The sequence below is a fragment of the Moschus berezovskii genome, chromosome 19 (assembly GCF_049115385.1).
Source record: "Moschus berezovskii isolate FMDL1 chromosome 19, NW_MosBer_1.0, whole genome shotgun sequence".
NCBI classification, from domain to species: domain Eukaryota; kingdom Metazoa; phylum Chordata; class Mammalia; order Artiodactyla; family Moschidae; genus Moschus; species Moschus berezovskii.
In genome coordinates this window covers 61,309,023-61,332,092 of record NC_142478.1, presented here as the reverse complement: position 1 = coordinate 61,332,092, position 23,070 = coordinate 61,309,023, and the positions used below count along the sequence as shown (strand labels likewise).

Sequence of the window (23,070 nt, the reverse complement as noted above, 5' to 3'; positions counted from 1 at the left end):
CACTGTTTTTCCATCTATTTCCCATGACGTGATGGGACCAGATGCCATGATCTTTGTTTTCTGAATTGTTGAGCTTCAAGCCATTACTGTGGTATAACCGTCTAGAATGGATGATTCTGTTTTTAAAACATTTATTTGTTTTATTTTGGGTCGTATGGGTCTTTGTGGCTGCACGGACTGTTCTCTAGTTGCTGCGAGCGGGGGCTCCTCTCTAGTTGTGGTGTGCTGTCTTCTCTCATTGTGGAGCATGGACTCCACAGCTGTGGCACATGGGCCTAGTTGCTCTGTGACAGGTGGGGTCTTCCTGGACCAGGGATCGAACTCGTGTCTCCTGCATTGGCAGGCAGATTCCTTACCACTGAACCACCAGGGAAGCCCTAATGATTCTTTTCTGAAAGCCGTTTTGGAAGAGACCTTGTTGTGTGGATACTTTCAGTGTTCAGACTCCTGAATGACAGCCTCTGCTGTACCGTTCCCTTTCCACTGTTGTTGACCGTCATCTACTTATCGTGTGACAAGGGGAGACAGCTTTCTGTGTAAACAACAAGCTTATGTGGGGGCAAAGTGGAATGTGGGCCTAATCAACAAATACTTGTTGAAGGAAAAAAAGGGGCCTGGGATATACCATTCAAGGAAAGAAAACAGTAATTTTAACAATCGATGATTGCATGCTTAGCCTTGGGTACTTGTGCCAAGTCCTTTCCATGAATTATTTCATTCTATCCTTATAACTGCCCTGTGAATAACACAGTAGGTATGCTCACATCTGTTTCACAGATGAGGATGCTGAGAGTCAGTTGCATGTAGCCTGGTCTCATGACTAGTGAGATGGCAGAGCCAGGACGACCAGTTGGAATCTGTGCTCTAAACCCCGACGTGGTACCGCATCCCAGAGGTCACTGGTGTCAGGATGGGTGGTGGCAAAGTCTGGAGTATGCTAAGGCAGAAGCCTTCTTTTCTAGGAGGAGAAGAGAGAACCGGCCAGCTGAATAGGTAAAAGGGAGAAGGCACCTGCCATCAGAAGTTGACTTTTGTGCACCAATAAAACTAAAAAATAGAGATGATTTCTCACCCTTCTTCCTAATCATGTCAAATCCAGACACCAGTTTGTAGGGAGTTCCGAAGAGATGATTGAAGAAAACAATGCCTGGCACGTTGCTGGCAATAGATAAGAAAAAGCTAATTATGAGTACAGTTTGCATGAATGCAGACTTTGCCTTTATTCTGCTTGTATAGGACAGGGAACATTTTTTCCTCTTGCTTCTCTACTGAATGGTTAAAGTAGACTTCTCCACCTCACTGTAGTCAAATAATCCAAAAGAGAAAGCAAAAGGAAGACCAGGGCTGTGAATGATAGTCTTGTAATGTGTGCAGCTTTCATTGACTCCCTCCACCGTTACAATAAGGCATCTGAAGTTGAATCTGGGCAGAGAGAAAATGATGCCTCTTTTTCTTGATGGGTACAGTCGATTAGCTGTAGGAGGGGACCTAGCCTGACCAATGATTTTCCTTTATTTTTTTAGGCAGGGATCCCTTTTGTCTTTCAGTTACACTTGCAGATTTTTAAATTTTTTTTATTGTTTTCGGTACAGCCAACACTTCTGTCCTGACTTAACATTCTGTTCTTTCTTTACCCGCCGAGAACTGTAAGCCCTTCCTCCCTTTCCCTCTAGAGAGCCTTCTTGGCCTTCATGCTTATTAGCCTTGCACTGTTTTTGCAGTTGAATACATTACCTCCTTATGCCCTGAGTACTCTTAGCCCTGAGAGTCCTAGATGAATGGAAACACAATTCCAGAAAAATTTTCACCTTGATTCTTGGTGCCTTAGCACGCTGAGACTTTCCATGCAGCCTTGCAGAATACAACTGTATTTGAGTGGTGAATTAATACTTTTGTTTGTATCCAGTAAGTCACTGGTGTTAGCCAAAGCTTACTAGAAATGAATTTTATTAAGCAACTTCTGTTGGGACGAATAGCGCCACTTTCCCCAGCTTCACAGGAGTCTACTCCAAAGCGAGCTTTGGCAGGTGGATTTGGGAGCAGGCAGAGGGATACATGTGCACATTTGGCCTTCTTTTCTGTTTCATGCTCATATTTCTTTGTGCTACCAGGATCGTCATGACAGCCTTATCTCTCAAATAAAGCCTGTTACCTCATCCCTAATTGCTTATCCAAAGGCAGGCGAGCTCTAATTTCTCCGCATTAATAAATGACACCCAAGAAGAAACTGCTTTGTTTGCACTGGCTCACTCGGTTAACCAGCGCAAGCCCCTGAGTGCATTAGGAAACCTTGTGCTTCTCCTGTGGCTGAGGGGGGATGTGCTCACCTTACTCAGGAGCAGCGCCTCGTTTATGTAGTTTCTGCTCACAAGAACAGCCCTTTCCCCCTCTTCTTGGAGAAAACACTGCAGTGACCTAGGTCAGCGTTTCTCTGCTATGGACACGCACTCCCGTCCAGGTTGGGGAATAGGAGCAGTTGTCCTGGAAGGACCACTGGCCTCCCTCCCTGGTTTTAAGGCTCTTTCTTGGCTTCCTGCCACCCATCTTTCCTGAGACGTTGAGAGGCTTTCCACGGACCTCTGCACTGATTCCCATGGTACCCCTCAGCTTGTGAGATGGCACCCCTGCTTCTCCTTTTTGAATCATTGTGTGAGATGGTCTTGTGGAGTTTATAAGTGCATGTGAGGAGACCTCATATGAATGTGGGGGGGTCAGAGATTTGAGAGTGACTATAAGGCTCTGAATGAGTTCTATGACTGTGCTCCATGGAATAGTGAGAACGTTTGTTTCTCCTCGGTATCACAGTTCTCTCTCTTGTCACCACCTAAAGCCATTGCTGATTATTTAAAGGGCCTGCATTTTCATGTTTCATAATTTTAATATTTCTTTTCTTTTTTTCCCTCCTCAGAATGAAATGGATGATGTTCCCTTCTTTGATATCCAACTGCCTTATGAGTTGGCAATCAATATATTTCAGTATCTGAACAGGAGAGAACTAGGAAGGTGTGCACAGGTAAGCGGTCAGGATTTGCTTACATGTGTAATTCAAGTGTGGGAAGCCCCTCCGTAACAGAAGTGTACTTTACAGAATGACAGACTCTGCGGAGTTAACAAATTGGATAGCAGCTTTACTTGAAGGAAAGCAACCTTGAACTTAAACGATCGTGTTCCATATCCCCACGTGGTGTTGATCTTTTCGTGACCGACTGCCCCAGTGCTGCGTTCCTCCTGCAGTCTGAGTTATGGCTGACCCGTGGCAGTGTGCTCAAGGCTGACAGCACTGTGCTCGCCTTTTTGAGCTCACCAGAGCTGTTAATGTCCTCACTGTTTCTGATGCAAAGGTGTGAGGCCTTGGTTCATTCAAGCCAGCCGTTAGGTTGGGAGCTGAGGGTCAGCCTGGGGACAAAACAGTGACATCATGTTCCACTGTACAGTCCAAATTACCCTTCAGACACCCGAATTCCATGCGGTGAGGTGAGGGGCATGTGAGAACTGAGACCCACCGAGGGAATTGCAGATCAGCGTCCCCCATCGCATGCCTGCTCTGGGTCACATGCTGGTGGAGTGGGATGGTGGGTGGCAGATAGTTTAGGCCAGGCTTTATTGTATGCACGAATTGCAGAGGGTCTGGATAAAATGCAGTTTCAGATTCAGGAGGTCTGGGGTGTGGCCCCCACTAGTCTGCATTTCTACCAGCTGAAGCCGGTGTGGCTTTGGCCATGCTTTAAGAGGCAGGCATTTATGCCATTAAAGTTAGTTTTGTATTCTCTTCTTGGTGAAGAGTGAATGTGATTGCTGATCATTTGGCGTTTCACAGACAGCTGTGTTTCCCAGAAGACAGTGGAGTATCCATGGCCCATATCAGCCAAAGAAGTAATCTGTTTAGTGGTTACCATTTCCCATCTCTAGATCCTATCATGTGTTTGACACAGGTCTCTATACCTTTAGGAGAAAGAATTGGTGGTAGGAGGGACTTCCCTGGAGGTCTAGCAGTTAAGACTCCACACTTCCACTCTAAGGGGTGTGGGATTCAATCCCTGATCAGGGAACTCAGATTCTATATGTTGGGCAATGTGGCCAAAAAAAAAAGACATTAAGTGGTAGGAAAACTATACATTAAAAATCCAAAACACTGCCATGAATGTGAAGTTAAAAATATTAAGGTAGTTTGAGAGTGGTGAAAACTGTGCTCAAACTTAGACTCTAGAGCTGGCTGACCCCATGGCAGTTCAGTGAAATGACGACAGAATACAAGACAATTTAGAGAGTTTCTGGTTTTACTCTATTTCCCTATTACGGTTTTACCCTGATATGAAACAGTTTGCTTAATCAAAGTGTTTTTCTACTTAAATATGAATTTGAGAAAGTTTTCAGGATTTTTGATTGCCACAGTATCAGTTAAAAGGGGATGCTGACTAATATTTTTTGATGGAGAGTGTGAAACTCTTTAGGAAGAAATTATTCAAAGGGTAAAATTCACAAAATAAAAATCTTTGCAGTATAAACTGTGCTCAGAGCCTCTCGAGTGCATTAAGTAAGAGTACCTACATTGTCTTCTTTCCCTTGGCAGTTGAATTTGTTATATTCTAACTTTACATATTGGCCCTAGCCCAAGAATTGAAAACAAGGACGTAGCTAATTGAGTCCAGCTCCTGGATTTCAGCTGGATGCCGTTAGCCGAAGCCTTAGAATAGGGTCTGATAGCTTGCTTTCCACAAAGTCAGCGTTCAGTGATAAAATCTTCATTCTTGATACGGAGCTGCTGTTTAAGGAATCATTTCTTTTAACATTGCTTTTTGCTCTCCCGCTTTGTAGAGGGCCATGTGGCTTTCACATCTGCTGCTGGTTTTCTCATCCAGAGAGTTTATCAGTGGAAAGATAGGATCTGGTGGAAGAAGAGATCCCCCTTTTGGTGTAGTGGGGCTGCATTCCAGGGTTGATTGGTTATGCTGGTGAGGTTATTCTGCAGGTGTGAACAGTTTAATTTGCAACACAGTAGTCCAGTTGTCCACCAGAATTCTTCCCTCTTGGGCCAGTTTGATTTGGATTTTTTTTGTTGTTGAACCTAATTTTTAAAGCACATGTGTAAGAATAGAAAATGTCTCTAACTGGAACCCCTGAGGTGGCTGTGATCTGTGAAGCCAGGGTTTTTTGTTTGTTTGTTTGTTTTCTGAGCTTTTGCACAAGAAGGACAATGGATGGCCAGTAGTTTGTAGACTTGGCTTTGTTTCTTTTTCAAGCATTAAAATAAAACCCCAAAGTAATAAAAATAAGTAGCATTTTCATTTGTTTCTCACGGTGTTTTTATTTTTGAAACGGGAAAGGGCCTTCTGTTCAATGGAACGTCCTGCTGCTTTATGATTTTATTTTAGAGGGGGCTAGCTCTCTCTGTCTTACTGTTTTCCTCTGGTTCTCTTTTAATCTAGCCGCCTTGGGATTTGAGTGAAATTGGTTGGGCCAGTTATGGGGAATTGGCACCATGAACTATATGTGTGCCCTTGGAGAAAACCTGTTTGCTTAGATCTTTATGCCAAATTGGTAACTGACTCACAGTAAGAAACCCTGGTTGGGGAGGACTTCTGAGATTTCATTATGCCACAGACTTGGAGAATTGATTTGGCTCTGACTTCATCTCCTTTCTGCTTTGTGAGGCTTGATGCTTCAGAACTTAAGTCCCCCCATGTTAGTCTGTGACCCTGTGGACTCTGGATACTGGCCTCCCTAGCCTGTTGCTGTCCATACCTGGCCCTCAAGGGGTTTATATCTCTGTGGGAGAGTCTCACGCTGAGATGGCTCAAGCAGTGTGGCTTTTAGTAAGGTATTATGCGTGGGACAGCTCATTGAGCAGTTTATCATTTTGCTACTTATAATTTTATGTTCTTTGTATGAGTGTGTGTATGTCCACAGAATTTCCAATCTTTCCAACGTAGTATTTTAAAATGGGTAACAATGACAAAATTGTTGATTTCAGAATTGTTTTTTATGAGAAAAAATAAGTGTGCTGTTATACTACTGTATAATTCTAAGAAGTAAAGGTTTTTAAGTATGTGCCAGTGTTCATTTAAAACACTTTAAAAATAATTTTAAATTCATAGGAAGTTGCAAAATATAGTGCAGAGAAGTTCTGTGTACCCTTCCCCCAGTTCCTCCATTATCAGTGTCTTGGAAAATTGTCCCATGGTCTCAAAACCAGGGATTGACATTTGCACAGTCCACAGAGCTTATTCAGATTTCACCAGTTTAACACACACTTATTTGTGTGTATTTGGTTCTGTGTGGTTTTATCATGTGTGTAGATTTGAGTGACCACACAGTCAAGATACAGAACTTTCATCACAAGCATTCCTGCTACTCTTTTATAGCTATACCCTTCCCCTTCACTAATGCTTGGAAACGTTGAATTTATTCTCCATCTCTGTAATTTAATTTTATTTTAACAATTTTTTAGAGATTTCATTTAAAAAAATTGTTTATTTTTAGCTGCAGTGGGTATTGGTTGCTGCACGGGCTTTTCTCTGGTTGTGATGAGGCGGTGGCTGCTCTCGAGTGACACAGGCTTCTCACTGCAGCGGTATCTCTTGTTGCGGAGCAAGGATTCTGGGTGCTCGGTCTCGGTAGTTGTGGTGCATGGGCTTAGTTGCTTCATGGCATGTGGGATCTTCCTGGACCAGGGATCGAACCCGTGTCTGCTGCATTGGCAGGTGGATTCTTTATCATGGAGCCACCAGGGAAGCCCTGTAATTTTATTTTCTCATTTTCAGTTTTAACATATATTTTAGTTATGTGTATTTCCTAATGTGTAATTTTAGCTGTAGAGCTGCAAAGGCAAAAAGGTCATGCTTTTCAAGTAAGACATAGAAAAATGTGCTTAAAGAATGTAATCATGAAAAAGAGGGAAGATGGAAAGGTTAAAAACGTAAGATTTATGATAAAAATTGGCAAGCAAGAAGTAGGTGTTACCAAAATAAAGAAGTACTTCTGGAACTAAAGCCTAGTCTATTAGATTATGATATTTCAAGTTTCAAGGAAAATGTGATCTTATGATCTTCCCAGATGTCCAAATAGGAGAAACTAAAACCAGACTTTTTCTAGCTGCAGATCTTAATGATATGTTTAAAAGTTGGGGATTCAGGGCCAAGCGCTCTGGGTTGATTTTTCAGAGCAGAAATGATGCTGAGGACCTGCGGTTGCTGGCAGAGTTCCCTCAGTTCCTAACCTCACCTTTGCCCCCAAACTCCTCTCAGGGAGGCTCGTGCGCACCTGACACCCAAGCACCTACAGGCGTTTTCTTTTAATTTGCCGGGTTGCAATGACTGCTCCTTGTAAATGGGATTAAGGAAAAGCAGAGCAGCTCCAGAAAGAAGATGGGGAGCTCGATGAAACAGGGTCAGTGGAGGGTTGATAATCATTTGAACGGAGTTGGGGGGGGACTTGAGAGTTGTTTATACTGTTCACTTTACTTTTGTGTGGTGGACATTTTCCATATTAAAATTTAAGCGAGAAAGAAAATAAAAAAGCAAGAGATGATACTTCAATAAGAAAGTCAGAGCCTTCTGAGGACAGCACATGCCAGGAGCTGACCTTTGAAAATAAAAGCAATCCAGTTTTTTTTAAGTGTTAAACAGTGTTGGACTTACTCTTCTCATTCAATAATTTACTCAGGGCCTGCTATGTGCCATGTATGTACTGTTCTAGACAGTGAGTACTGCTGCTAAGTCTCTTCACTCATGTCCGACTCTGTGCGACCCCATAGACGGCAGCCCACTAGGCTTCTCTGTCCCTGGGATTCTCCAGGCAAGAACACTGGAGTGGGTTGCCATTTCCTTCTCCAGTGCGTGAAAGTGAAGTCGCTCAGTCATGTCCAACTCTTAGCGACCCCATGGACTGCAGCCTACCAGGCTCCTCAGTTCATGGGATTTTCCAGGCAAGAGTACTGGAGTAGGTTGCCATTGCCTTCTCTAGACAGTGAGTACAGCAGTGAACAAAACAGAAACCCCATTCCCCCCACCTTTTAGAAAGCTTTACAATTATGTGCAGTAAATACAGGATTGAATATAGAGTGTATCGGGTGGTGGTCAGTTCTGTAGAGAAAAGAGACCAGCAGAGATGATGTTGGGGTTGCACTTCAGAGTGACTGGGGAAGATGTCACAGAGAAGGTGGCCTTTCTGCAGAGACTGAAAGGAGGGAAACAGGAAGCTGGACCGTCTCTGGCAGAGATGAATCACAGGTGCAAAGGCCTGGAGGTGAGTGCAGCTGTTGTGTTTGAGAATAGCAGGAAGGTCAGAGTTGGCTCGACTGGGGTAGCTGAGTATTGGCCTCCCAGAGACGTGCATGTGCTTGTCCTCAGACCTGTGATGCGAATGTGTTACTGGAAAGGGACCTTGGCAGATGTGTGTTAAGGATCTTGACATGGAGTCATCTTGGATTATCCAGGTGAGTTCAGTGAACTTGCAAAGCTCCATAGCGGGAGGCAGGAGGTCAGCAAGAAGGGGGGATGCCAGCAAGAAGGGGAGATGCCATGTTTCTGGGTTTATGCCACGTTTCTAGCTTTGAAAACAGAGGAAGGGGCCCCAAGCCAAGGAATGTAGGTGGCCTCTCAAACCTGGAAGAGGTAAAGAAACAGATTTGTTGCTTGAAACTTCCAGAAGGAATGCAGCCTGGCTGCCAACACTTTTACTTATTTATTTTTTGACTGGGCCATGCATCCTGTGGGGTCTTAGTTCTCTGACCAGGGGTTGAATCCCTGCCCCCTGCAGTAGAAGCGTGGAGCCCTCATCACTGGACAGGTAGGGAATTTTGCCAGGACCTTGATTTTAGACTTTTGGCCTCTAGAACTGTCAGAGAATAAATGTGTGTTATTTTAAGCCATAAGTGTGATAAGTTGTTCGAATATCAGTAGGAAACTAATACAGGACTAATACAGTGAGTGGACAGGGCTAAGAGAAGCTGAAAGAAAGAAAGTGAAGTGACTCAGTCGTGTCCAACTCTTTGCGACCCCATGGACTGTAACCTACCAGACTCGTCTGTCCATGGGATTTTCCAGGCAAGGGTACTGGAGTGGGTTGCCAATTTCCTTCTCCAGGGAAGAGAAGCTGAGGTGGTCGCGACTGGAAAGGCACTTAATCTGTGGAACTTGAATAAAAGGAATTTGAACTTGGGTTCTGAATGAGATGGGAAGCCACTGAAGCGTTTTAATCCAAGGAGTAATAGGTCTGACCTATGTGTTAAAAGGGATCATTTGGACTGCCATGTGGAGAATACACTGGGGGACAAGACCTTCAGCTAGGAGATCAGTTTGAAGGCTGCCAGGAGCACACAGTGGGGCTTCCCAGGTGGCGCTAGTAGTAAAGAATCTGCCTGCCAGTGCAGGAGATGCGAGTTTCTGGTTTGATCCTTGGGTTGGGAAGATGGCCTGAAGTAAAAAATGGCAACCTGCTTCCATACTCTTGCCTGGAAAATTTCACGGATGGAGGAGCTAGAGTCCATGGGGTTGTAAAGAGTTGGGCACGACTGAGCACACATGTACATACACACACACCCCCATGATGGTTTGGATCAGGACTGGCTGGTGGAAGTGGACAGAATCAGGGTTGCTTATGTGTTGATGTGGGGAGAGAAAGAGAAGTCAGTAGCACTCCAGGGTGTTTGGCCTGAGCAACCAGGGGGTGAAGTTGCCATTAGTGATGGAGGGGAAAGTGGTGGGATGAGCAAAGATCAGTGCTTGGATGTAAAGCTGCAGGTGAGTTCTGGGTTGCACTCAGGACTGAAGATGTAAATCTGGAAGCTGTCAGCACATGGATGATATTTAAAGCCAGGAAACAACTAGCTCACCAGGGACACAAGTGTAGATGGAGGAGGAGATTGGGGGACTGAGCCTGTAAACCACAGTGATCAGAGGATAAGCAGACTAAGAAGGTAGTACCTGGGAAGTGGGAAGAAAACCCAGTATGCATAGGTTCTGAACCAAGGAAGAGAATTTTACAAGGAGGTGAAGGTGATCCAGCATAATGAGTGGTACTGTGAGTCAGCCGAGAGGAGGACTGAGAAGTGACTCCTGGGTTTAGTAGCTGGACCTCAGCAGTGTTCTCCCCAGGTAGACTTCGTACATCATTGCTTGACGGGAACAATGACACTTTCCCCTGTTGTGGGCCCCACTGGTAACCTTAATCCAGGCAGAGTTAATGAGTTAGTTTTTGAGCCAAGGGCTTTTTTTTTTTTCTAATGCTACAATTCATAGTGGTGCTATAAAGCAAAATGCTGGAGACACTTTTATTAGCAAATTCTTGCAGCTGAGGCTCACTCAGTGGGACTTTTACTGGGCAGGGCCAGTCCAATCTCAGTGTATTAAAGGAAGACCATTAGGTCTTTGGAAAATGCAGACTTGTAAGCTTTCTAGATTTAATGTAACTTAAGAAATCAAAACAATTAGATTTCCCTTTGTTGAGACTCTAAAATTTACTTGTGTAAGTTTAACTAGGTCTTTTTCTTGTTGATTTTTTCCCCCTTTCAGGCTTAAAAGAAATTCTTAAAGCCTGTCATTTTTGTTCTCCTTTAAAGAAGAATAAAAAGGCAACCCTCCCTTTACAGTTTGCTAAAGAAATTGTTGGCATGTTTCTGTGTTTAATACCTAATTGTAAGTACAATCCTGATCCCTTTTTGGAAGTTATTCTCACCTCTAATCTTTTTAAATCCCTCAAAGAGCTTTACTGTTTGTTATCCAGGGTTTAAACTTTATCCTGAATATTATTTTCTATAAAAGAAGCCCTGAGGTTTGGGGGTTGCTGGTGGGATGATGCACAGAAACATCAACTTTTTATTCTTGGGTTTTCATCCCATAACCCTGTCGTACAGATTTCAGATTGTGTTATTTGAGAATACTTGGCATTTTCTTTGAAGCTGATACATATAAAAAAGTTTTCAGCTCCCAACTTTTACAAGGTCTGACATATTTGAGAGCTCTTGAAAGTCTCTGAAAAGTTTTTCTGTTTTAAAGTGACTGATCTTTGTACAGTGCAGTACTGGTAGAACCTCATCTAGAATGTTGAGTTTAATTGGGATATTCTAGTTTGTAATCAGTGAGTGCTGAATTTGGATTCTTCTGAGATGCTGATGATTCGCTGGCTCCATCTAACAAAGTTCAGCCTTGTGGCTAATTTTTAAACTCCGGAATTACAAAGATTACCCCGTTCAGGGCTAGTCTTGTGATCCAGTGTAGCTCTGAGGGCAGAGACTGGAACTCCTCTTTCTAGCTCCCCTGGCCATGGGGAGGTAGCCCCCAATCTGGGCACGTCTTGGGGTGTTACCTACCTGCAAAAGGTGTCAGTGAGACAGGTTAAGGTGGAAAGTGGATGAGAATTGCTGGCCTTAGTGTCTATTGTATGGTGAGCGCCCAACATGGGTTTTAATCTCTTGGCTGGTGATAACACACATCAGCATTCTCTAAGGTGCCTTCTGGAGGGCACTAGGCTTTCGAGACAGTCCTTGTTAGAAAAGTTCAGGAACCAGATATGTTTGAGAAACAACAGCTGCTTCTATCTCCTTCTTAGAGATAGGCAGCACATGTCAGTCTGTTAAAAGCTCTGAGGAGTTCCCACAGTGAAGAGTCCTGCTTAGTTTTGTTTAAACCAGTGTTCTCCAAACTTGTGTGACCATGGAATCCTTTTGATTTTTATTTGTTAATCTGGCTGTGCTGGGTCTTCATTGCATCACATGGACTTTTCTCTGGTTGTGGAGTATGGGCTTCTCTAGCTGCAGCCTGCGGAGAAGGCAATGGCAAGCCACTCCAGCACTCTTGCCTAGAAAATCCCATGGATGGAGGAGCCTGGTAGGCTGCAGTCCATGGGGTCGCTAAGGGTCTGACACGACTGAGCGACTTCACTTTCACTTTTCACTTTCACATGTTGGAGAAGGAAATGGCGACCCACTCCAGTGTTCTTGCCTGGAGAATCCCAGGGACGGGGGAGCCTGGTGGGCTTCTGTCTATGGGGTCACACAGAGTCGGACACGACTGCAGTGACTTAGCAGCAGCAGCAGCAGCAGCTGCAGCTGCAGCCTGAGGCCTTAGTTGCCTCTTGGCGTGTGGGATCTTAGTTTCCTGACCAGGGATTGAACCCATGTCCTCTGCATTGCAAGGCATATTTTTAACCATTGGACCATAGGGAAGTCCTGAGAATCGTTTTCTAAAGTTAGGGAGCTGCTATTCTACTGACTATGCTTTGGCAAGTGCTGTGTAGTGTGTAGTGAAATAGAAATTAATGACTTAGTTACTGTGAGTCTCTCATCTGGTAGTTACATTTCATAATTTCTACAAAATTTTACCTTTTACAATTGTTACCAAAAAAAAAAAAAAAAGGACTGATGTATCCCAGGGATCAGAGTAAACTGCTGTGTGTTCAGTTTGGTCAGCTGTCTGTGCCTTTCAGAAACCATGAGGGTGTCTGTGTGCTCACCCTATCTTCTACTTTATTTAACCCTGAATTCCAGGGGCCTGTGGGAGAAATACTGTGCTCTGGAGCTATTGGAGTTGTTGCCTACCTTCATCACAGCGGATGTTGGTCTGTCCCTGTCTGTTCTGCCTGATTGACTAGTGCTGAGACTCCCTTTGGCACAGACAGATGGACAGACACCACCCAGTGTCATGGACAGGCTCAGCTGTGGACCAGACATGCCAAAAATAAAACCATGGTGTTCTCGCTAGTCAGAACTGGGACTCCAGTGTTATTGAGTCATTATCCTATTCTTTATTGCCTGACCACTTGTGATCAGATGAGGGTTTGTTTCCCCGATGCCCTTATGGCTGAGATGGAGAAGTGTGGGATGACAGTGTGGTTACGTGGATTTGTAACTGATGCTGTGGCCATGCCCAGGGTGGGCTGCTTGATGAATCCCTCTCAGCCTGGGAGGAGGGCTCTAGTGCTTTGCCACAGGCTGTGTCGTCAGCTCCAACCTGGTTAGTTTTTTTTTAATAATTAAGACATGAAGGCCCACAGACTACATTTTGCAGATGACTTGTGTAAAGGAAAAGTAGCGTACATATAATGGATGACAGAATTGAAATGCAAAGATGATATAAAATGCTGGGAGTGGGTATGTGTGATGAGCTGGGATTTAAAATGAATAGGAAGTTTAGAAAGCTAAGAATCTAAAACATGATAGTGTGAGAGCAAGAAATGGGGGCTTTTTTTTTCTTTAATTACAGTTGGTGTTTAAGAAGACTGAAGATTGATAAATACCAAATTGGGATTACTGTTGGGGAGAAAAGGATGTGGACTCGGAGAAATACATAGGAGTTTTAAGTTTATTGGTAATATTTCTTAAGCAGGGTGGTGTGTCCATGGGTGTTTGTAATATATAACTTTGTCTGCCTTAAATATTTATTAAAATAAATGGACTCCAGAAGCTCTGGACTGTGGGTTCTGCATTGTATCTTTAAGTGAAGTAGCAAATTAGTATCTGATAAAATCCTTCTGTTGATGACACTTGAAAGTTGTGTATCTGGGGTCCCAAGTACCACATTTGAAGAGGGACGATGCAGACGCATAAACATGCGGGTATGTTTCAGAGGTAATGAATATGGGAGCTAGTTCTCTGACAGTTGGTTGAAGGAAATGTGTAGTGTTTATTTAGACCAGTGAAGAAATGACTAAGGGGAAACATGATGCCTGCCCTCAGTAACTTATGAAACTGTTAGTATGTCTTTTTTGTTCCTCTTTTCTAATACTATTATCTTCTTTTGTGTTAGATATTTTTCTCGCATACCATTCTAATTCTTTTGTTTCTTGTACCATATTTTGGAGTTATTTTCTTAATGGTTGCCCTAGGGGTTACAGTGAGCCTCATAAAACAATCTAGTTTTGACTAATACCAACTTAATTCTGATAGTACAACCAAAGTGCTCCAGCATAACTGTGTTCCCTCTCCTTTGTACTATTATTGTGTACAAATTCTATCTTTATAAGCCCATCAGCAGTTTTAGGCTGTGTCTTTTTAATCTGATGGAAGAAAAGTGATGCAAGTACATTTATTCTGTCTTTTATATTTACCTTTATAGTGATGTTTACTTGGAAAATAAAGTATATTTCCTTTCAGTTCAACCTAAAGGACTGCCTTTAGGCAGTCAAAATATGGTATTTAGTATTTCTTGTAGGGCAGATCTACTCCAGATGGATTCTCTTATTTTCTGTTTATCTGGGAATGTCTTAATTTCTCCTTTTATTTTTGAAGGATCGTTTTGCTGCCTATAGATTTGTTGATTGGCTGTCTCTTATCTGTGGTTTGAATATGCAGTATGCCACTGCTTTCTGAGTTCCATGATCTCTGAGGAGAAGTATGGAGTATCTTGTGCAATAGTCTTTTTCTCTAGATCCTTCCAAGATTCTGTCTCCAGCTTTCAACAGTTTAACTGTGTGTAGGTATGAGTCTCTTTGAGTTTATTCTTCATGGTGTTTGCTGAGCTTCTTTGCTATGCAGATGAATGTTTTCCCTCAAATCTGGGAGAGTTTTTGGCCTTAATTCTTCGGGTGTCCTTTATACTCCTTTTTCTTTTTCCTTCCCCATCTGGGACTCCTATAATGCCTATATTGGTCCACTCAGATGGTGTCTCATGGTTCTCTGAGGCTCTGTTAATTTTGTTCATTTTTTGTTTTTTGATCTTTTTCTTTCTCAGTATGGAAAATCTTAATTGACTTTAAATTTTCTGATTCTTCTTCTAGCTCAAATTGATTGTTAAGCCCCTTTAGTGATTTTTTTGTTTGTTTCAGTTATTATACTTTTCAACTATAAAACTTCTATTTGGTTCTTAAATAATTTCTATCTCTTTATCAATATTCTGTACTTTTTGAGACATTGTGCGTATATGTTTATTTCTTTAGACATGCTTTCCTTTAGTATTTTGAACATATTTATAATGGGATGTTCCAGTCCCCCAGGTTTTCCTTTTAAGTCTTTCGATCAGCCTCCTTTTAGCCCTAGTTGGTAGTGCCATGTCAGGCAGCTGCACTGTTAAACAGCAGTCCCTTATTTTTTATGACAAATGCCCTGGATATAGGACAGAGTTAGATCTAAGTCAGATCAGATGAAGACAAGCCTTGAGAACAGAACTTTCTAACAAGCTGCCAGACAGACCAAAGAGTGACATTTTTGATGGTACTTTTGGAGAGCTGTAAACCCATTTGACCTCTTTGGGAGTTGTTAGACCTCTGGTTTTTACAGCTACTGTAGTTGGAGACTCTTGGTTTTCAAGGCTACCATGGAGCTGGAGGACGAGGATGGGATTAATGCAAGTGAAAACAACACAAACGTTGCCATTCTTACTAAGATTCAGCCGTTTTCTTTGAATAAATGCTCCTCAGAATATTACAAGCTTTTAGTTAATTTCTGGAGCTCTGGAAAGGTTGATTTTTGACGATTTTTGGCAGTATTCTTGTTGGTGCTTTCGAGGAGCAGATTTTCAGCGATCTTCACTCTGCAGTTAGAAAGTTAACTCTCCAGCAGCACTTTATCAAATGAGGCGCCCTTGTGTAATGGGAGTCTGCCGGGCACATGCTGTGTGCTCTGTCTCACTGTGTCTCATGCTCTTTCTTCTTATCTGAGTATTTGATGTCTTGAAGTAGCCCCGAGGGAGTGTTATGGAGCACAGGTTACTGAGAACCACTGGTCATGACTTTATTAGAAGTGAGGCTCAGCCTCTGGGTGGGCAGCAAGCAGAATGTGTTGCAGACCTCAGATCATGTGGATCTGCTGCATCAGTGTCTCATTTTGCCAGCAGAGTCCATCCTTTACAGTCTGCCCAACTTTGTACAGTAACTCTCATGATGAAGAAAATCCATCGTTTCCCAAAGTTAGGCTTGGAAGACAAAGCTCTTAATGGCTAAAACGGTCCTTTCCTTTGGATACTGTTGGGATTTGAAATCCAGTCCAGATATAGTGTTCATTTCTCTCTATCAGATCTTATCATCCTAGTTAATAGCTTGCCTTTTCTGTTGAATATTTTTATTTACACACTTAAAAATCTGAGTTTTCACACATAAAATGAATTTGAATTTCTCACATGGACCAGAAGTTTGGGTTATGGATATTAATTTTATCACAGCTTTTTACTTCAGAGGTCATCAGTGTCTAGCTCTATAAGATGGAAATACAAGTGCCTATTAGTAAAAAGCAGAGATTCTGTTCTGAAAAGCTGTGATTTTGTATCTGTTGACATGTTAGTTTGTATTTTTTGTCTTTTACATTTTTGTATATTTTTCTCTTTATATCTTGTATTTCCATGTGTATTTATAAAATAACCAAGTAGTCTAAAATGTGGCATTAGGTCGGTAGGACAGCAATTTTGAAATCTTGAAAGATAAAACTGGAAACCTTTGCTTGTAATTTTTTCGCCTCGGAGGATTTTGTTAATGAGACATTTTATACTGCCATAAACCCAGGGCAGTGATAAAGAAAGGTGTTGATTGATTTTTGGATGACAAGGAATGTCTCTAATTGCAGAACTTGACGTTGTGTCACTTGGGCTGTTGTAGGTGAGCAAGACCTGGAGGGTGATTGCGGAAGACGAGGTGCTGTGGTACAGGCTGTGCCAGCAGGAGGGCCACCTCCCCGAGAGCAGCATCTCCGACTATTCTTGCTGGAAGCTCGTCTTCCAAGAGTGCCGAGCCAAGGAGCACATGTTGAGAACCAACTGGAAGGTAGGCAGTGGCCAGTACCATTACCTGCAGGGACCCAGGAATCCAAGCCCAGGATGAAACCCTGAGTCCCTCCAGTTTCAACCTGAGGTTCACTGCTGAAAGCAGAGAGAAGGGTGTGGTGAGTGTCCCTGCAGCTGACAGTGGCTTGTTGACCATTAGAGTATCTGCCCTCATTTCCAGCCACTTATTTGGGAGCATCCTTTGTCCTTCAGACCTGGAGAAGGAAATGGCAGCCCACTCCAGTATTCTTGCCTGGAGAATCCCACGGACAGAAGAGCCTGGCAGGCTACAGTCCATGGGGTCGCCAAGAGTCGGACACAACTTAGTGACTAAACTTTGTCCTTCAGGAGAGGAGGTGAGCTTGAGGTGCCAGTCACCTCCCTCTGATGGTGGGGTGTTTGGAGTGGTGCTCCATGCAGCCCCCTTTCAGTGTTCCGTCTTCCCTGGATGGACCAAGAAAGCATCACCTGAATACAAAAGAGGGGCTGAAAGTGCTCTTTCCAGTCAATGTAAGAGGGAGATTACTAAGCATCTTTAAGTACTGTCTTCCCTTCCCTCACATAACCTATTGGCTTGCTTCCATAATGTTTATCACTTCAAAATCTCTACAGAAATATTAGATCACAGCTACGCATTTGCCCAGTGAAGTGTTTCTGTAGAAATCACTGTCAGGAGCAGTGTTACATGGAGCTGTCTGAGGCATGAGGAGATGCCAGCCTGTTGGCCGTTTCTTCCCACCTGGGTGGCTGGATATTCAGGTGGAGGTGGAGGGAAGGAATGGAACTGTATTGTCTTTTCCCCTCCTGTAAAAGTCAGTTCTAATAGACTTTGAGATGAACAAGCTTTTGCTCATTACTGATGGTGACATACTGCCTGTGTGCACGTCTGTCCCCAGTCACCTCACAACCTGATTAGCGACCATATTCTAGATCCTGGGTAGTGTCACAGTTCCTAGCAAAGTCAATAAGAGCAGTGTTCCTTTAACTTGGCACTACTCAGCCCCAGTGCTGGCACCATCTGGGGCCAGATCCTTTTTAGTGAAGGCTGTCCTTGGCGTTGCAGGATCTTCTGCTTCTGCGGCATCTCCAGCCTCTCCCCAGTACAGGCCAGAAAGCATTCCCTTCCTTCCCCCAGCATCACCCCTGGTTGAGAGCCACCCTTCCAAAGAGAATTAGCATAGCTGTCCTTAGACCACAAAGACAACTCCACTAAATAAAAGTCCCGCTGCCCTGCCAAGTGCATCCAGACCAGGTGGAGGCCCCCTCTTCCCCTTTTGCTTGGTCGGTCTGTGTGAAGGACATAAGTGAGAGCAAACCTGCTGAGACAGGCTGGAGATAGGAAAGCCAAGGGTCTAACCCTGGCAGGAGGGGCCATAATTTAAGGAACGCTTGAGAGGAGGGCAGTCTGTCCAGGAAGGAGGGATGCTTTTGAGAGTTGTGAGCACAAGAGCTGGAGATACTCCATGTACCATGGCTCAAGTTCACGACTCTCAGACCCTAAGGGAGAGCACGGCAGCTGAGTTCTTTGTTTGCCCCAGAGACAACGGGCACTTCCCAGGTGGTGCAGCTGGTGACCTGGCAGACCCCACCTGCCAGTGCAGGAGATGCAGGAGACGCAGGTTCAGTTCCTGGGTTGGAAGGATCCCCTGGAGAAGGAAACGATCGCCCCTCCAGTCTTCTTGTCTGGAGAACTCCATGGACAGAGGAGCCTGGGAGGCTACAGTCCATGGGGTCGCAGAAGAGTTGAACACGGCTGAGCACACACACCTACAAACACCAGAGGGAATGAGGGAGGGAAGCAGGTGTGCCCTCCTCATCCGGGCTGGAGAGGGCAGAAGTGAAGCTGTTTAACGACCTGCCTCATAGCATCTGGAACTTGATGCCTGTGTACAGATTGCATACAGTTTAACTGAACATCTGTTTATTGTTTTTCTCTAACAAGCACAAAGCCATGTGTTTGGTAAGTGCTCAATAGGAGGTTGTTGCTTGAATGAACTGGAGTCAGACTGGAGGGAGGCTTCTCTTTGGAGCGTCTTGGGCCCACATCCTGCACTGTTACCTGTAAGGACTGTAGAGGTCAAGTGTCAAGTGACGGCCCTCACATTAACAGTAGTGATTCTGGAATGAAAGGAATCCTTATGAAAACATGAAAGGTAGCAGAGAGCAGGATGCCTTCCCTGTGAGTGCCTCTGCTTTCCCATCTCTAATGTGGAGCCGAGAGTAGCTGTGCTCTCCAGGCTGCAGTAAAGAGGACTGTCTAATGGTATCTAATGCTCCTCCCACAGGGCTTGGCCCATGTCTGCAGCTCAGTTAGCCTTGACTTTGGCACAGACGCTGTGGTTTGGTGCTATCCCTGGTCATCCTCTGGATGGGTCAGGAAGGTGATTTGGTTTGGAATCTCCTAGGTCAGTGTCTGGGGAAGCTCAGAAGGGATCCCAGGGTTCTCAGTACTTCACATAGAGGGTGACCTGTGAATGCACAAACTTACCTGGACTTTAGAGCAAAGGTGAAATGGTGTTCCTTTCCCTGGTGTTTGCACACACTTGTTTCACAGTGGAGTGCTAGGGTCTCTTAATCCAGAATACCAGTGTGGGGCTGGAGCCCAGAACGGAGAGGAAGCCACGTGACTGAACTTAGTGGAGGCCATGAGTGCATAGACCCTCTCCTTTGCTTTCACTGCCTGGTCTCTCAAAAGAGCTTGCTGTTCTTCTCACTTTGGCCATGGTCCTTGCATGGATGACTTTGCAGTCCCTCCCATGTCTCATATCAGTAGGACAGCCCCACCTGGATATGTCCAGTTGTGTCCTTCAGCCTTGGACTCATTTCTCGAGTTCAGTGCAATCCCTGAGCAGATCATCTGGCGCAGCGTCTGGAGTTCAGCTGCTTAATAAATGTTGCTTTTAATGGAATGGATGTCATCCTCTGTCTCCTGATAATGATATAGATAGTTATAGTAGCTACCATTTTTTGGAAACTTGTGTGCGCAGAACTGTCCTTGGCACTCATACTATTTCTGATCCTTGTGCTGGTACAACAAAGGTGAAGTTATAGATGGCTTGGTATTCTTTCTTTTTAAATTTTAGTATTGTTGACTTACAATATTGTGTTTCAGGTGTATAGCAAAGTGATTCAGTTATGCATTTATATTTTTTGACGGCTTGATATTCTTGAATACCTTTATGCATGCCTGCTTTTTGGCTTAACTGTCCCACCCTTCCCAACATCCCACATGTAAATACTTTCTATACCTCCAGAGTCCATTTATTTTAAAAATAATTATTTGTGTATATTTTGAATCAATAATCATGATACAATAAATCAGAAGTCATCAAAGGGCATATACTGGAAAATACATCTTCCTCTTGCCTCTCTTCACCTACATCAGGAGCTGCTGTGTTATGGGTTTTAGGGTTTCCTTTATAAACCATTTCCTCTGACCTCTCAATCAGAAATAATGTCTTCTCTCATTTTCCCCCCTACCCTGATTTGAATGTTTTAATTTTATTCTGAGAGCACTTACGAGAGCTGTTACCAGGTAAAATACCATTTACTACTTTCTCTCCACCAAACTGAACTTTTAAAATACCCTTTATGTATTTCTTCACTGGCAGCCTCTGCAGAGTGAAGTACTGTACGTCCTGTAATCCCCTAGGGGTGGGTCAGTGTCTCACAGTCTAGTTCCATTCAGTGTGTGCAGCTCATAAGCGCTGGTAGCTTAACATGTTGGTTGTCATCTGTGTCCTTTTGAGTCTCTTTAACTGTGGACACAGTCCACCATGGAATATAGGTGAGAGCGAAATGCTTTGTCTCCTTGCCATCCCGAGAATAGTAAAAACTGCACCCCTTTCCTCATGCAGAATCGGAAAGGCGCCGTGAGTGAGCTGGAACACATTCCCGACGCAGTTTTATGTGATGTGCATTCTCATGATGGCGTTGTCATTGCTGGGTAAGCGAAAACAGTTTTTCGTTTAATACTCTTCATCCTAAGGTCTTTCACTTTTCACGGACCACCCTCTGCGTCTCAGCCACCTTATTCTACCTTTGGGAGCGCGTGCCTTCCCACTCACAGCCCGCGTGGAGACAAGACGGAGCCCCTGACTGTGTCCTCCAGTAGTCAAGGGCTCTGAAGCAAGTGGGGTGGGGCTGCTCTGTAATCCATTTGTCTCATATCTTTTGAGCTTTTAAATGACTCTTGTGGCATGTTATTATGTTAGGTTTTCATTAAGGCCAACAGTTTGTTCTTTATGAAGACATAAAAAACTCAAGCAAGAATAGTAAGTGTTGGCAGAAACAGGTCCTATTCTTGATTTCTCGTTCTGAAGCCTTCATTATGAGGAAGGGCTGTGGCCACACAGGTAATCTTCCTTACCTACCACACAGTTCATATTTGCAGTTAACTTCTCCTGAAATGGGAGTTTTATTACGTGTCTGTCTCCATTGCCGAGAAATTTAATTTTAGCTTCTGTGAATTTGACTTCTATTCCAAAAACCACTTTCATGAATTCTTCATGTTTTATCAGAGAGGTGTTTTTATGTGTTTCTTTAATGTATTCTAAGGCGGTGATTCTCTTTTTTGGATTAATCAGTATGTCTTGAATTAGAGTCTCACGTTGTGTACCTAATGCCATAGAGACCAGGACACTCAAACTTCTGGGTCTGGATTGACTCTGAAGTGAGCCACCCAAAAGAGGTTTCTCCCTGGATGGACAAACAGAAAGAAACCTTGGACTTAACAACATAGTCATAGGAGAGCCTTTTCCTTTGAAAGAAAACTCCTTCAGAAGCATTCCTTGAAGAGTGTTGTTTGAATTGAAATTTCAAAGAGTCAGTTTATTTTAAAATTTTGTGGATTCGTAGTACCTTTGTAAAAGTATTTTGCTTTAAACAGGTTATGCCTTAGGAGCAACACTTTCCTTTAGCTTGTGTTTTCCTGGCCATGATTTCGAGGTTAATGCCCTTCTCGGCAGTGCCATAAAACTGTTACTTTTAGAAAAACTAATGGACTAGAAATCTAGAATTCTGTCCATCCAGTTATCAGTGTGGCACTAGGCTTCTGCCCCTGTCACTCAAGTGTGGGCCTGAGAGGTCATGCTAGGTGAGGTCCTCTTCACCTGCTAATTCTGATTCCTTAGTAACTCCCAGAGGGACTGGGGTCCTTCTGGCTTACAGGGGTCTCCTGGTTAGAGGCCTTTGAGAACAGACTGTTGAGACTGAACTGAAAGTCATGAAAGGGATTGAAATAGGGAAGATGACTCTTGAAAGCCAATTATGAATTTCTTATCTGGACGTGGACCTTACAAAAGGCAGCCTGTCCATGAGTCCAGATACCGGTCCTTCTTTTCCTGCCTCTCTGTTCCCCTGAGGCCTGCTCAGCGTCACAGATTATGCCAGCACAAAGCACAGTGATGGCAGAGTTTTGTGGATCGATAAGATGAAACTTGATCCGTGGGTCAGAGAGGCTCCTCACAGCCCCTTTTTCTAAGAGAACTTTACGTTGATGGCCTAGCCTCAGATACTTCAATCTTGCTTGTATATACAACATCTTGTGTTTATCATTAAAATTTTATCTGGTGGTTACGATGCTTGTTTTCTGGGTCAGATCTTGAATCCCTTTTCATTTGAGAACAGCGGTGTTTGCGGTTACCTCATTCTCAATCAATGTTGTATTCACCAGGCTTTCTGCAGTTATGTATCTCCAAGGAGCTTCTTAAAGAGACAGTGGCTACCCCACCATTTCTTCCTCATTTACTTCTCATGCATTTTTCCTGTTTTTCTTCTTCCCTTCCTTCTTCTCTATTTTTTATGCAAGTGGAATCTGTTCAGAGGCTTAGTTTTATATATCTGCAGGTAACCTATGTTCCATGTTTGCATGTTAACCTGTTCATTATGTGATTGAAGATTCTGTTGCAGAATCTTTTCCCAGCTTCTCAGTTTTTCGGTCTTTTCTGCAGGTGACCCTGGTTTGGAGCTGCGTTGCTCAGACTTAGACTGATGTGTGTTGCACATAAAGGCGGGGCTAACCCCGTCTTGGCTCTGCCTTAGTCTTCTTTTCACGCAGAACCAGGGTGCCCGTCAAATGCTTGTCTGCTCATGAACTCTGAGACACTCGGGTCCCTGTCAAGTGAACAGGACGTGGATGCCTCTCACCTGAGGCTTGTTTTCCACCAGAGGAAGCAGACATTATTCTCAAAGCTTTTGATCTTTCCCTCTTGTCCATGAGTGTTTGTTTCCCTTCCTACCTCATGGATGATAATTTCCAGTTACCTTTTCCTGATGCTTGGAGCCCTTTGAAATTTGTTTCCAACCTTCTCTTTTTCCTCATTACTCTTCCCAGGGTACCTTTGGTTTTTCTCCCCCATACTGTTGTAGTTACCTCTGACCATGT

At 43.7% G+C, this 23,070-nt stretch overlaps 1 protein-coding gene across 2 annotated transcripts in view; it reads left to right on the top strand.

Annotated features, from left to right (window-relative positions):
- Window positions 1–23,070, top strand: part of FBXW8 (F-box and WD repeat domain containing 8) — a 112,588-nt gene that overhangs the window by 14,474 nt on the left and 75,044 nt on the right. For both annotated transcript variants that reach the window (XM_055404327.2, XM_055404328.2), the window contains exons 2-4: window positions 2,909–3,013; window positions 16,522–16,686; window positions 20,543–20,631. In XM_055404327.2, coding sequence (XP_055260302.1) covers window positions 2,909–3,013; window positions 16,522–16,686; window positions 20,543–20,631 — 359 coding nt within the window. The remainder of the gene's footprint in view (window positions 1–2,908; window positions 3,014–16,521; window positions 16,687–20,542; window positions 20,632–23,070) is intronic.